This window comes from Neofelis nebulosa, chromosome 3 (genome assembly GCF_028018385.1).
Source record: "Neofelis nebulosa isolate mNeoNeb1 chromosome 3, mNeoNeb1.pri, whole genome shotgun sequence".
Classification (NCBI taxonomy): Eukaryota; Metazoa; Chordata; class Mammalia; order Carnivora; family Felidae; genus Neofelis; species Neofelis nebulosa.
The window spans coordinates 148,495,206-148,510,248 of NC_080784.1; the positions used below are offsets into that span (position 1 = coordinate 148,495,206).

The window sequence follows — 15,043 nt, forward strand, 5'->3', positions numbered from 1 at the left end:
TTAATTTTCGTAAACTCTCTCCAAATGCATCCCAAATAATTAAGTTTCTTTAATGTAAGAAAGAAATGCTGTCTTTGGTTACCAAATACAGCTTTGAATCAGTTCTACTCACTGTTTTCTTGCTTTTCTCAGCTAGTTTGTTTTCTTCAATGCCTTCTTTGTAGAAATTTGGGGGATCATTGAGACACCCCCTTGAAATTCAGGAAAGATTTGGAAATCATCTTCATGTAATGACATCTGTCCATTCCAATGAAAAAATGAAACCAGGCAATGTGTCTATGGGTACACTAATAAAATAAATATTGGAGGAACCAACGGAGTGAAGTGGGAGTCTCAAAATGTGTTTTCAAGGAAACTTAGTGAGTTAAGATGGAGTTGTTGTACCACTAAGGTATAAGGATAGTCTTTTTTGAACATCATATTTCCACTTATTCTCTCTCACATACATATACATGCAACATTAATATAAAATTTTCTCAGTGCCTCTTCTAGACATTTAACTTAAGCTAAGTTTAAACTAGTCTAAAACTTAATAGACCTTAAAAAAGCAAAAAACAAAACACAATAGACACTTGAAATTAATTGCTTGTCTATGCTGTGACCTAGTATAAGATGGCGGCAAATTTAGCACAGAATAATGGATTTTGGTTGACTTCAGCTTCAATAATATAGTATTTGGCACATGTTTCCTGGCATCCCCCAGAATCTATCAGGCCCTACTCTCCTTCCTTAATAGATTCAAGAACCATTGTAGTCAAGCAGTATTTAGGTGTCAGAATTAAAAATTCCATAGCATAAGTTTTTTTAGATTATCTGACCCAGTTTTCAAGAAAACCTTAGTAATTCCTGTTGGAACTCTTTAAAATATCTTTTATACTGATTTTTATTTTAAATCAAGTTAACACAATTTAGTCCTTTCTTTGTGACTGATGTTTGTTATTATTAACATATAGAGACTTGAATTTTACATTTTTTATTGGGCTTTATAATTTACAAAGGGCATTCATAGACATTATCTCATCTGAAAGTCCCTGTACCCCACACCCCTTATTCTTGTTTGCCATTTATACTCTGATGAGAATTAGGAAACCATCTAACCTGGTTTATTAGAACTGGGTGCCAAATATGGCCGTGAGGACCCCTCCTAGTGAGTAAGGAGTGTGGCCTTTGTGATAGCTGTTTCCATGCTCAGAGGCTCTTTGGCTTAATTCTGGATTCTTGGCAGTGTCTGTTGAGTGATGTAGCTGGAAGAGTTGACCAGATGAGAGGGGAATTATGCAGCTGGATTTTTAGCATAGATCATTGTTTTATAAATATCCCCTCCAAAATGCTGTCAAAGGGCCTGTGTGAAGACTTAATTAAAACAATAAAATGTGTTTAATATAATGTGCTTGATGCTGTACTAAACATAATAAATATTTTAAAAATTAATCTGTGTTAAAATTTGGAAAGTAGTTTGAGAACTACAATAAATATTTCCTGAATTGTTACGTGGGACTAGAGAATGGTAAATGTGGAGGGCTATGTGTCATAAAGGGAAATTTACAAAATATTATCTTGATATCATACATCATTTAAGTAACATTAAAGATGGATTAGAAATGATTGCATCTGTTTAACAGAATCTTCCAGGACCATATGTCATGTGTGTGACATTTCTAAAAATTCCCACATTATAATTTAAAAGTTATAAATACCTGGCAGCAGGATACATAATACCAGTACTTAGAATGCCATGGTCTGAGACTTTATTTTATATATTGGGTTTTATTCCTTCAAGTCACTCTTTTGTATTCTATTGTGAAATAAAACTAGGGATCTGAGAGCAGGAGTGCATTATTTAATATTGGGGAGTGACAGTGCATGGTCTTTGAGCTTCCAACAATGTTCATTGAATGCATGACTCCCTAAATGAATATATCAGTGGATAAAAGAGCCTTCAGTACTTAACTGTCAGTACTGATGATTTTTTGCTTGGGGTTATCTGGTCTAAACACGTGAGTATTGGGACACCTGAGTGGCTCAGTCAGTCAAGTGTCCTGGTCTCAGGTTTTGGCTCAGGTCCTGATCTCAAGGTCATGAGGTAGAGCCCAGCATGGACTCCAGTGTGGAGCCTGCTTGGGATTCTCTCTCTCTCCCTCTGTACCCCCCCAGCTGGTGCATGCACGTGCACTCTCCATATCTCAAAACAAAGCAGAAAAACAAGAAAAAAAAAGTGAAAAGCATGAGTACTTTTTGAATAGTCACCCTATATTTGGTGAGAAAAAGTGAGAGGAATCAATATAGTGTGGTTGAGAACAGCAGCAGAAAAATCTACCCATAATGGCTCTGACTAGGATCTGAAATCTATGTGGTTTGACTGCTTGCTCTTCCATAACTGTTTGTAATACCTTTTCAGCCCCCACTACTCTAATTCAATATTTTTGTTTGTCTAGTTTCCTTCCCACAGTCTTCATTCTTTGTGCCTTCTTGACTGCAGTTACTTTTATTTTGATAACACTCTCACTTACTTAGATTCCCAGGACACAGTACTCTGTTTTTCCTCCCATCTCCTCTTGCCATTCCCTTCCAATGTCCTTCTAAGATGTTTTATTTTCACTTGCCCATTTCTTACATTAATTTCTTCTCCCACTCTCCCTCAAATATTAGGCACCTACTTTGACCCTGGCACTGTTCTGGGCCTAGGGAGGCAGCAGTGAATGGGACAAAGTCCATGCTTGGTGAAGCTCATGATCTGAAAGGGTGACAGTCATCTAGGCTATGCTTTATGGGAAAAACAGGATCAGCAAGGAGCCCATTGTGGCTGGAGTGGAGCCAGGCAGAAGGAATAAGGACACTGGCCCAGGAGGTGGTGATGCCAAGAGCAGGGGAAGCCCAGCCGTCCTCGTAAGGGGAGTCTGTGAAAGCAGAGGAACTTATGTGTTAAAAGGCACCAAGTATTTATTTTCTCCTGTAATTACTCATTCCTTTTTTCCCCCCTCTCTCCCCTGTTCTCCTTCCATTGCCACTTCTGTCACCTGGGCTTTTACTTAGTCCATGTTGCTTGCTTTCTAGCCTTTCTTCCCTCTGGCAGGTAATGGTCAGATCAGTCTTCCCAGGCCACTTTCTTCTCATCTGCTGATCAACCCGGGGTTGTGGTTGGTCTCCATTCTGCATGTTAAAGCTCAGACTTGAGGGGACACAGTTCCCCACTGCATCATTTTCCAGAACTGCCCCACACAGACTGTAGTCTGAACGAGTGGGTTACTCACTGTCTTCAGGCATGTGTGGGGCCCTTGCACTTCAGAACCTTGCTTAAGCCTGAACTGTCTCACTTCTAGTGCCTTCTCTCAAACCACTGGCATGGCAGTCCTCGCACCTCTCCAAGTCCACTACAAGTCTGGAAAGTTGTTAACCTTTTGCCTATACCATTCGCTCCTAGAGTCTTTCATTAAAAAGTGTGTTGAAAATATGCTTTGTACTAGCAGTCGTGCTGGTGCTTATGGAGACCAAGATGAAAGAAGAGAGTCTGCCTCAGGAGCTGAGAGTGCTGTGGGGAGACAGAGGATAATAAATTTAACATTTAGGTAAAACGACCTGGAATTTGTGTTCAGGGTCATGAGAGAAAAGAACACACCTCTCCGGGTCAGAATGCTGGGCTAAGATGGGCCCTGATTTGGATGGGGGCTACCTAATGTCGGAAGGGGTAAGGAAGTCAGAAAGTGTAACATTTAAGCTGAGACTGGAGAATGAAAAATAGCCAGCTAAGGGAAGTATGATGTGGTGGAAGAGGAGCCTTCTAAGTAGAACCAAAACCATTTCAAAGGTCTGAGGCTGTGAAGAGCTTGGGAATATTGCAGGAGAAATGAAACCGAACAGAGGCCACGAAGGCTGGAGCATAGTAAGTCTGGTGAGAATGGCGCTGAGTGGGGTTGATGGCAGGACCAGATGATGCAGGCCTTGAAGGCCACGATAAGGAGTGTGGTTTTGAGTGCAATGGGAAGCAATTGAGGTGTTTTAAGCAAAGGCATGACATGATCTTATTTGAAGTTGAGATTGCCATCTGTTCATTAAAATCCATTTGTTTTTCTCCCTGGGCACACAACCAGATTCCATTCCTGGGTTCTCTTTGCAGTGGGCTTTAGGCCATGTGACTCTATCCTATACTTAGAAGTAAGTAGCAGTGGTGAATAGCTACGTGGTAAATAGGGGTGAATAGCCCCTCGACTAGGGCTAGTTCATAAAAACCTCCCATGTGGGCTCTTCAAGGTGTTTCCCTTCTGACTGGGAAAACTTGGGAGCCCACGTGGAAAGGCTAGAACCAATGTCAGCCTGGACACCTGCAAGGCTATATGCAACAGAGTCCCCTCGCAGCTGCCCTAGAACTGCCCTGAGCTTTTGTGTGAGCAAGAGTGAAGCACCTCATGTGTTGAGCCATTACACATTCTGTCCATTTGCTACCACATTCTGGTTTGTCTAAAATAATATGATAGTGTGAAAGAGAAATTTTGGCTGGGGTGCTCTATGAGAATGTGAGACAGTGTGAACAACAACAATGGCCTAAGTGAAGTCCCCATGGGGAATAGAGAGATTTCACTTGAAATAGATTTTAGATGATTTTGGGTATAGAATTAGCAGCTCCTACTGACAATTTGCTGTGTATAGTCAGCTTGTGAGGGGAAAAAACACCTCACTTGATTTGACTTTCAAGTGTGATATTACTTATTTTTTGGACTTACCATAACCTACCTCACTGAATACCTTTAGGTATATATTTTATTTATTTGACTAGCTTGGCCTAAACTAGGGAGCAAACAGACCATGTCTTTGAGAAGTTGTTATTTATTATGGTGTCTAGTATAGTGCTTTAGATAAACTTCTTTCTTCCTTAAACTTTGCTTAAGTTAATGAATGAAAGGGTAGGCTCTCCGAATTTTCGTCCATGGAGTTGTGTGACCCAGGATTGCCTTGTCATTGATGTCACCTCAACCTGGCTTAAATTTTCATTGCCTTCTGAGGGAGAAGTGTAGCTGTATCAAATTTTTTGTGTTACCTGTATTTGCCCAGTGAGAAGGGAAACAGCATAAGGAAGCCCGCATGGGAGGTTTTTATGCGCCAGCCCTGTTCTTGGTATTCACCACTACCACTGACTTTCCTGGGTAGGATACAGTAACATGGTTCACAGCCAACTGCAAAAAGAGAGCCAGGAAATGGGATCTGGCTTAGTGGGGGAAAGTAATATCACGGGGCCTGGGATTTGAATGTTTGCAGTAGAAGGTATGTAGAAATGTTTTTTAAAGGCATGTGAGCTAATCCTCACTGCCTCCCCATCACTTTCAAGTGTCCCCACCAGCTATTGCCCATTGCGCAGAGTTGCTTCAGTGACCACTGTTTCCATCCACAGTCAGGCACTCATCTGGGAGAATCATTATGATTTATGGAAAGTCTCAAGATAGGAGGCAGTTTCCGTAATCCAAATGAGCAATGATGAGGTCTGTAACTAAGAAAGTGGTGGTAGAAATAGAAGGATGGGATAAGAAACTCAGAAACTTTATAGAACCTGGTGACTAGATGGATTTGGGGCAAAGAAAAGACTAGAACAAGGATGAGTACTGAAGCCTCATGCTGATAAACCTCAATTTGTAAACTTAAATATATATCAAAAGACCAGTGTTTTCAAGATAAAGCCAGTTAATGCTGCCTACCACCAAAGGGTGGCATTAGCATGGACACTGGACATTTAAGCCCAGGACGTGGTACTGCTGGTTAATGCGTTATATATTTACTGTGTTTGTGCTTAGTTGGGATGTGTTTTGTGAACATTACTAAACCATACATGCCTGCTAAGGACAAAAACAGTGATGGTGAAATTACTGGTAAAAAGAGATACAGGAATAGGACAGCAATGCTAACTAGATTAAAACGACAATTGAAAATCATGAGAAAATATTGGAAATTATATTCGACAGTAGGTAAAGATCTAATCAGGCCTCTTGTGAAAAACCCTGTATTTCACAGTACAGGAGTCGGGGAAGAGTAATTGACCAGATGAGAAAACAACTCCAAATATGGGAGTTGTGTTTGGAAGACCAGCATTACTATTGAAGGCCCATTAGCTCAGTGTTCTTTTTTAATGAAGGCTAGAAGTTTGTTCAAGAAGCTAAAGACTAAGCATGGTGAAGGAAGTGTGGTGATGTTTTCTTGTGAGACGTGGTCACATAGGTTCAAGGGCTGTTTGTGCATACCAGGAGGTCGTTGTTGATGTGTATGTGGGGACACCTTAGCTTCTAATATTTCCCTGTGAGGCTTACACAGGGGAAGGAGGGGACAGAGTGAACCAGGTAGACGAAGTCAGAATGGAAACTGGGGACCAGAGTTGAATGCGATAGAAAAGCTACAGTCAGAGGCACGTTTGCTGAAAACAAATACTATTTGTAGCATGTACCTACCTTTCATTTCTGTGTTGCTCAACAGAGAGTGGCGGAGCCATTAGATCATCAGCTGGAGGGGATGAGAGTCCGTAAGGCCCCGCCTATGTTCTATGAGAGCCAATGATCCCATATTTGAAAATACAGAATAAGCTGCGAGCCTCAGATGAAAAATATGACTTACTTCTAGATCCAATGTATATTTCCAAAATAATTATAATTCCCACACCGACACATTATTTCTTCAACTTGGTTTTCAAATAAGCGTACTGAAATTTAAATTAATACTACCTATGAACGTATGACCTTTAAAGTAGAAATGTAAGCGGTAACTATTTGACTATAATGTGGACTTGACACCTAATGAACCAGTTTCAGACAAAACCATCATTTCTATTCAGCTAGAGTACGGAATATAGTCCTGGTATTTTCTAAGTAAAAGGTGAAACAGTCAGAAAAAGACTAAATATTAGAGAGGTAGAAGGCAATGAATACAAGGATAACCTTTTTTTTTTTTTTTTAATTTTTTTTTCAACGTTTTTTATTTATTTTTGGGACAGAGAGAGACAGAGCATGAACGGGGGAGGGGCAGAGAGAGAGGGAGACACAGAATCGGAAACAGGCTCCAGGCTCCGAGCCATCAGCCCAGAGCCTGACGCGGGGCTCGAACTCACGGACCGCGAGATCGTGACCTGGCTGAAGTCGGACGCTTAACCGACTGCGCCACCCAGGCGCCCCCAAGGATAACCTTTTTAGTATGGAAGGATGAAACTTGAGGAGGAAAAAACATGAGTAAAATCATCAAGTTAGATTAAGAGAGGACAAATAGGAGTTCTTCTAATTCATAAATATTGGAAATGCAAGGTTTTTACTGAATCTTAAAGAGGCTATTTAAAGTGAGAAATACATTTATTTACTGAGTGCACTATAGAACTCATTCTTCTCATACCATAATGGTTTAGAAGGAAAATGTAAACGAGTTACAAAAAATGCTAAGCATGCACGTACAGCAGATTATTATGGGATATTAAGAGACATTTCTTGAGTTTATTTCCCCTGTAAGATTTCTTTTAGAGATAAAATACCTGTAGAATATATAAATGCACTTCCTCTGCAGTCTGATGAAATTTGTATGTTGTGTAATTTTCTTTTCTTACCCTAAAGTTCTTATGATACCTTATGTGAATTATTTTATTCTTGTCGTATATGAATTTCTGCCTGCTATGAATTACTTAACCATTTTAAATTTTTAGCCAAAAGCAGAAAGAAAAAGCATTCATTTTCACAAATTATATTCTTGCCATTTAAAAAGGTACTTGTAAGCTAAAGGTGGCAGATACTTCTTTTCAAAATTAACACATTTTATGCTTTCTCTAGGCTGGAATGATAAAAAGTGATAATGATGAGTATTTCATTGAGCCTTTGGAAAGAGGTAAGCAGATGGAAGAAGAAAAAGGAAGGATTCATGTTGTCTACAAGAGATCAGCAGTAGAACGGGCTCCTGTAAACATGTCGCATGACTGCTACTACGGAGGTAGGCGTCTTTGACGAGGCTTAATAATTATCTGTAATTTTAAGGTATGATGAAAACAACTCTCCCAATCCATTAAGGGAATGTGACTGTCATGTGCTCTTGCATAATGTGAAGGTAGCAAGATAAGTTTATAGATCATGAAATATGGCCCGCCCTTTTTAAAACATGTAGCAGAATGTATGTTATAGGTATTATTTTATTCTAGTGCAGTATTGTGTCCCTAACCAGTTATTTATGACTTCTTTTATAGTTTCACATTAAAATGATTTTTTTCTGTAGCTTCTATGAAAACTTGGAAATATTTTTGCCTTCTAGAAGTATCTCAATTGTGTGTTATTAATACTATTTTCAAACTTTTAAAATGAAATATATTGACATGACAGAGAATAATAGATATGTCATAGACACATTTGCAAATAAGAATGCTGGGGCGCCTGGGTGGCTCAGTCGGTTGAGCTTCGGACTTCAGCTCAGGTCATGATCTTGTGGTCCATGAGTTCGAGCCCTGCGTCGGGCTCTGTGCTGACAGCTCAGCCTAGACCCTGCTTCAGATTCTGCATGTCCCTCTGTCTCTGCCCCTCCCCCTCTTGTGCTCTGTCTCTGTCTCTCTCTCAAAAATAAATAAACATTAAAAATAATTTAAACAAACAAACAAAAAAGAAAATAAGGAAAAAGAAAATAAGAATTTGACCTTAAGGTCTATTTTGCAAAATCATATTTTTACAATATGGAAGAGAGAATGAGTTGAATGTTCTGTCAACTTTTGTTTCATAATAGGCTGGACCACTAAAGTCAATGAAATTATGGCATGGGAAGCTTTTCTGGTTTCTTTGCTTTTATGAAATCTGAAGGTAATTTGTTATTAAAGACATGTTTTTATAAGTTGAGTATACAAGTTCCCTTTCTAGAAGAGAAAGGAAATTTGAGAATCTATGTTTTTTTTTAACCAAATTTCAGAAAGACTATATTTATTTTTGCCAGGCCAACTATCTGAATTAGAGATAATAGAAATTTCCCCTAGGGAAATGTCAGGGATATAAATAATCTTCATTTAATAATCTAGATTCTAGATTAATGATATCTTGCCTTTTGAGACTTATTACCTAGTTTGATTTTCAGATACCACCAGTTTCTGTTAAAATTCCATACTAGTGGGATAGTAGAGTTTAAAATAAACGTAAAAATTGAGGCACCTGGGTGGTTCAGTTGGTTAAGTGTCTGACTCTTGATTTCAGCTCAGATTATGATCTCACGATTAGTGAGTCCTGAGCCCTGTCTTGGGCTCCGTTCTTGGGATTCTGTCTCTCCTAATGTCTCTCTTTGCCCTTCTCCAGCTTGTGCTTGCTTTCTCTCTCTCAAAATAAATAAATAAACTTAAAAGTTTTTTTTTTTAATTAACAAGACCTGAAGAATTATTGAGAAATATCTGATTTGAAGCAACAGCATTGAATTAATAGACGCAATATTATGAAATGTGTGCCTATCCTAGAAGGTCACTGTGATATAATCAGAAGAGACTACACTGCATTTAGACAGATGTTAATAGTACCTCTAAAATGTCAAGTTCTTCTATTATCTTAGATTAATATTTAACCTTTCTGAGCCTCAGTTTATCTGTGAATGAAGAATTAAAATATGTTGCACAATTATAGTAAGTATTAGAAATAGTATATGAAAATTGTTGAATGTAGCCCTCAACAATAACAGATGGTTAGTCAATGGTAGCTGTGGCTGTTGTTATTGGTATTAACTATTAATATTAATTATTTTGGGCAAAGATGTATGTGTTAGGAGTTTTAATTAAAAGTTAAACAGGCATTGCTTGCCTTCATGTTGTGAATACATTACTATTAGTTCTTATTTCTATTTTTCATGTTTGAAAAATGTCATTCTAAATCAGAAGACTGGTTGTATCAAAGGGTAGGTAGGAGAATACAGTACTTTTTCTAGAGTTTAATTGTTAATATCTAATATCTTTTGTGAGGCAATGGTTAAATATCTTTTAAAAAAGCATGGCCTACATGTTCTAGAATTGTATTAGAGGGCTGGAAGCCAGGTAAGTCACTATGACTTTCCTCCCAGTTGCTCTTTCTGTCATACCTGTGGTTTCACCAAGAAATAGATGCTCCATTTCAGTGCCTAAAGGTATCCATCCTGGTACTTTTCAGTAGTATAATATTTACAGAGAAGGAGAGAAGATTTTTTTTATTGAAATAAGACAGTTATGAGAAATATGATGTTTAATACCTATTGTATTTCTAGATACTAGATTAGGAAAAATAATTTAGTAGTCAGGGCATGTAAGTTTCAAAGAATTAGATTAGATTTAGGCAATACGGGGAATTTTAGTTTAGAAAATCATTTAAAATATCAATTCTAGTAGCATCAGCATCAACTTACTCAGATTTTATAATGAGTTGTTTTTAAGAATGCAGACACTAAAAACCTTATTTTTTGTTTTTCAGTTTTGAATAGAAGATTACTTTGTAGCTGAAATAGGCCACAAAATACATTTTGGTAAGGTTTTCAGCAATCATGGGTCAAAGGAAGAGGAGTTCCTTTGTTAATTCTCAATTGCCTTAAAACTTGACCCAAAATAGAACATAGAATGTTCCATGATAAGCCTTAGTATGAACTTAACTTTTATTTTATTTATGAAGTTCTGATTGAACGGAGTTGCTCATGATGTCAATTTACTTCCTTTTGAGAATTTTAAATTGTAACCATGTATTTTAGAAATGGAAATGTCTTCCTAAGGTAAAAAGAGATTCAGATTTAGAACTTTAAGTACTATACTATAACTTTAAAATTCTTCTTTTAACTTCATGGTCAAGGACTGAGAGCCAAGTTTTTTCATGGACTACATACTTTCCAAGTGGAATTAAGAATATATTCTTATACCTTATTCCATCATTCTAAAATGTAAAATTTAACAGATTCTGGGTTTAAAAAGCATATCGATTTATAAATGAAAACTATAGTATCATATAAAATAATGCTTTGTCTGGATCAATTCAGGTGGTTATTTTAGGAGACACATGAGGTCTTTCTTCAATAAGTTATAAGAAGGGGATTAAAATACATAAGATGTACTTAGAAATGCATTTGAGGGGCATGATCTTAAGTTTCTCTGACAATAGGTCATCAGGAGGAGTTTTTATCATAAACAAGGCACTTCTGACCCAACAGAGTTTCAGCATTAGGGCCCCTGTAAATGAATATTTTGCTGTGTTTTGTGGGTTATCCCCATAATTGCCTGGCCATACATCTTGCTTTGTCAGCTTGGCAACTCAGAGCTGTCATTTATTTGAGTTCTCTAATTTGGTGCGAGTATTCTATATTAAAACCAGTTATAACCTGAACTAGGTGATAATAGTGAGATGGAGAGAAGGAGCCAAATTGGATTGAGACTGAAGTGAAACTGACAGATTTATATGATACAGAATATATCAGGGATGGAGAGAGAGTAAAGAAGGATGACTCAGAATCCTAATCTGAAAGACTAGAGGATTCTCTTTTCAGAATTCAGATATTTAAAATGAGGAACAGAAATAGGCTTGATGGAGAATGACAAGTGTATATGTTTGGATATATTGAGTCTGAAGATCCATTGGAATAGTGAGTGAATAAAAAATGCACAGTATATTTTCATAATCATGTCTCAGAGTCAGTGAATGAATGCCCTTATATACATGTTGAGGTAGGGATGGGTAGAAGTTAGCTTAGAGTCAGGGGGCAAGAATTGGCTTGTGGATGCTTGGAATGTCTCTGCTTGCCTTCCACTCTCTCTTTCGCAACTTCATATCAATGAGAATCAGAAGGTGCACCTTGCACAGGATTAGAAGCCCATGAAAGATGTTTGCTACCAGCACTATAGGAAAGGAGGATATTTCATCCTTAAAACACAAAAACAAAGCTAAAAACAAAGCAAAAAATATGCTTCTGCATACTCAAGAACCCTAAGCTATTCCGCTTGACTAAAAGTAAACATCTATTTTTATTCTTTATCCTCTTAGAACATTTATCTAGGTTTCCAATAAAAGTCACAGCTTTGAACCTGTTGAGATAATATATTATCTCAACCATTTCCATATATCACACAGATTTTCTTTCCTCAACTCTTTTTTTAAATTTTTTTTTTAATGTTTTCATTTATTTTTTGAGACAGAGAGAGACAGAGCATGAGCAGGGGAGGTGCAGAGAGAGAGGGAGACACAAATCCAAAGCAGGCTCCAGGCTCTGAGCTGTCAGCACAGAGCCTGACATGGGGCTCGAACTCACGGACCATGAGATCATGACCCGAGCTGAAGTCAGACGCTTAACCGACTGAGCCATCCAGGCACCCCATTTTCCTCAACTCTTAATAAGGAAATTGTATTGTTTTTGAAATCTGAAAAAATGTGAAGAACTGTTTGAAAATACATTGAACTTGTAAAATCACAGATGCAGTACTCTGCTTTAGAATTACTGTTTTAAGACGTAAAACAGTTTTACATTTGGCAATATAAATGATCTCTTCCAGTGCAGAATTGGCAGGTGTTTATAACACATAGTACTGCCAGTTTCTGGCAAAGAAGTTCCATCCTTTTCATTAAACAACAAACATAAACTGTGCATGTTTATGACAAAAAACTTGTCTACTTCATCATTGGGGGAAGAGTTGAATTTACTTCTTTTTTTGATTTCTGCTTTGGGAGGATGGAAATCACATCCATTTTTGGACATTTAGTTTGGACAAAATTATTTTATATTTTGCTGGTTTTGAAATTTCACTTGGGAGTGTCGTGGTTAATCAACCAATAAAGGGTCATAAAGTTCACCTCCACTGTTAAATCAATCATTTGAGTTTAAACTCAGATGAAAAACAAAACATACCCCTGATCATCTCTTAAGAATGTCTACATTGTTGTCAATAAGAAGTTTGCTTTAGGCAGTCTATTTCCGGGGGGGGCGGGGGGCAGGGGGCCTCTACTTGTATGACATCATTCAGCTTTTCATATTTTTTTAAATTTAATCCCTAGGCCCTTAGGCTTCTCCCATCAAATTACAAACTATTCACTCACCAGAAGCTTTGTGTTAAAGTAATTTCTGTAATTACTTCCTACCAGTGGGAAACAAGGAATAGTAAGCCTTTATCTCCTAGCTTCCTTTCAGGATTTTCATTTTCCTGCACGAACCCAAGCGCTTGTGTCGCTGGTGTGGTTGTCATGGTGCTGTGAAGGAGTGTCTTTGTCCCAGGTGGGAAACATGTACAAGTCAGAAATGATTTGGGAGTTGCTCCTGGTTGCCAGGGAATGAAACTATGAAGCAAGAACTTGAATAATGGGAAGACTATTTCTTATTTTGGTGACTCTAGGAACTTCCTAGGCAGAGTCCTTCCTTGAATCTATAGAAAAGTCAGTAGGTGCTGTAACCTATTGTATTTGGAAGTTCTCATGACCTGTGCCCCGATCAAAGAGAAACAGTGGTGGGCTTTGCAAGCAACCTAAATAAATAAATAAATAAGTAAATAAATAAATAAATAAATAAGTAAAGTGAGAGAAATTAATTTTTAGCATGTTTTCGTATTAAATGAAACATGGAACATAATATTACTAAATCATTAAGATCTGTCAAATAGCAACCATTCTTTCAGGTATATATTAAATGATAAATTTTACTCATTTTTACCCGGCTGCATAGTTTAGTTTATAATATAATCTAGGGTCAGTAATTTGTCAAAGCTCCTACCAGTGGATTCATATGGAAATACTAATCATATTTATGTAATTCATTTTTAGGTTGGTTTTGCATATTTCACAATCCATGTGTTTATAATAATTATTGGCAAAAAGAAGGCAGTTAAAGGTTCAATTATTACTTGAAATAATCCTGGAAGCAGAGTGATAGTTAAAGACCTTTCAGATGTGAAAGATAAAGGATACTACTTTATTTCCTTATATTAAAATCTCTTACAGCGGGTATTCTATCTCTTCATGAATAGGTACCATGAAAGGAGTTTGTTTACCCAGACCAGGTTTAAAGTGTTACAAATATAACTCCGTATGTTTTTTCTAATGGAGTTAAGCATGGAAAGATAAAACTGTATCGAAAATTCAGAGCTGCTGGATTTTACTTAGTTATTGATGTGACATTAAGGGAGAAAGAGAATTGGAAGAATTTAGCTACATCTGAGCAACTGAAACAAAATTGAAAGCAGTTAATTTATATTAGAATACAAAGATAATGCAGATAAGTTGGACCTTGATTCTTAAATTAGATGCTTGCCCACTCAGAATAATTATATCAATTATTGACTCATGAAAGAGCAATTATTGCCAAGAAAAAACTTTGTTAGTGTTTAAAATGTATTTGTTCTTTCTGAATGTAAAATATATCCTAATATCAAAATATATTTTCAGTGTTTGGTTTTAATCGCATGAACTGCTTTTACTTAGGAGGAATAGACTCTATTTTTAGTAAAATATCAAGTACATTTTGACTCTGCACAAGCCAAGTGTGCCTGCTTAAACACATTTTAAAGCCTGTACTTATTTTCTTTCCCTGTACAACTTACAAACTTTCATGTGAGTAAGTGGGAAGCTTTTGTGCAAGGAATTCAAATATTTCTGGAGGTTTAGTAATCTTTCATTTTATTATTTCTGTCTCTAATGCGATTATTATTTTTAAAGAAGATAATTTGCCATAAGGTAGCTTTTGTTCATGTCGCTCATGGTTTTCTTTTTCCTACTGGATCATCAGTTGTTAACTTTACATATGAATTTTATTTATGAGGATCCGTGCTGTTCACTTTGGTATTTTGTAAATAATTTTTGTGTGCATGTGGGTTCCTCACATCCCTGTGGAGGACTCGGGTGTGTTATTCTCAATCCTCTTTCTTTATGGGCTGTCTTTATCCTTCCCTCTGCAGGGTATCTTTCAGGGAGTTGAAGTGGAAGTTAGTGATATATGTTGAAAAAAATGGAACTATGGGGTCAAATAAGTGTAGGACAGCAACAATATTTTCTATGTGAAAATCATTTGAGATGAGATTATGGGGACTGTGGATTCAAATGTGAGGGCTACAGTCAGGCCACATTAAATGCTCCTTTAATGCACAATT

General features: G+C 37.2%; 1 protein-coding gene across 3 annotated transcripts in view; it reads left to right on the plus strand.

Moving 5' to 3' along the window:
* ADAMTS3 (ADAM metallopeptidase with thrombospondin type 1 motif 3) overlaps positions 1–15,043 on the plus strand; it is a 267,551-nt gene that overhangs the window by 109,771 nt on the left and 142,737 nt on the right. For all 3 annotated transcript variants that reach the window (XM_058722316.1, XM_058722317.1, XM_058722318.1), the window contains one exon: positions 7,785–7,941. In XM_058722316.1, the coding sequence (XP_058578299.1) occupies positions 7,785–7,941 (157 nt within the window). The remainder of the gene's footprint in view (positions 1–7,784; positions 7,942–15,043) is intronic.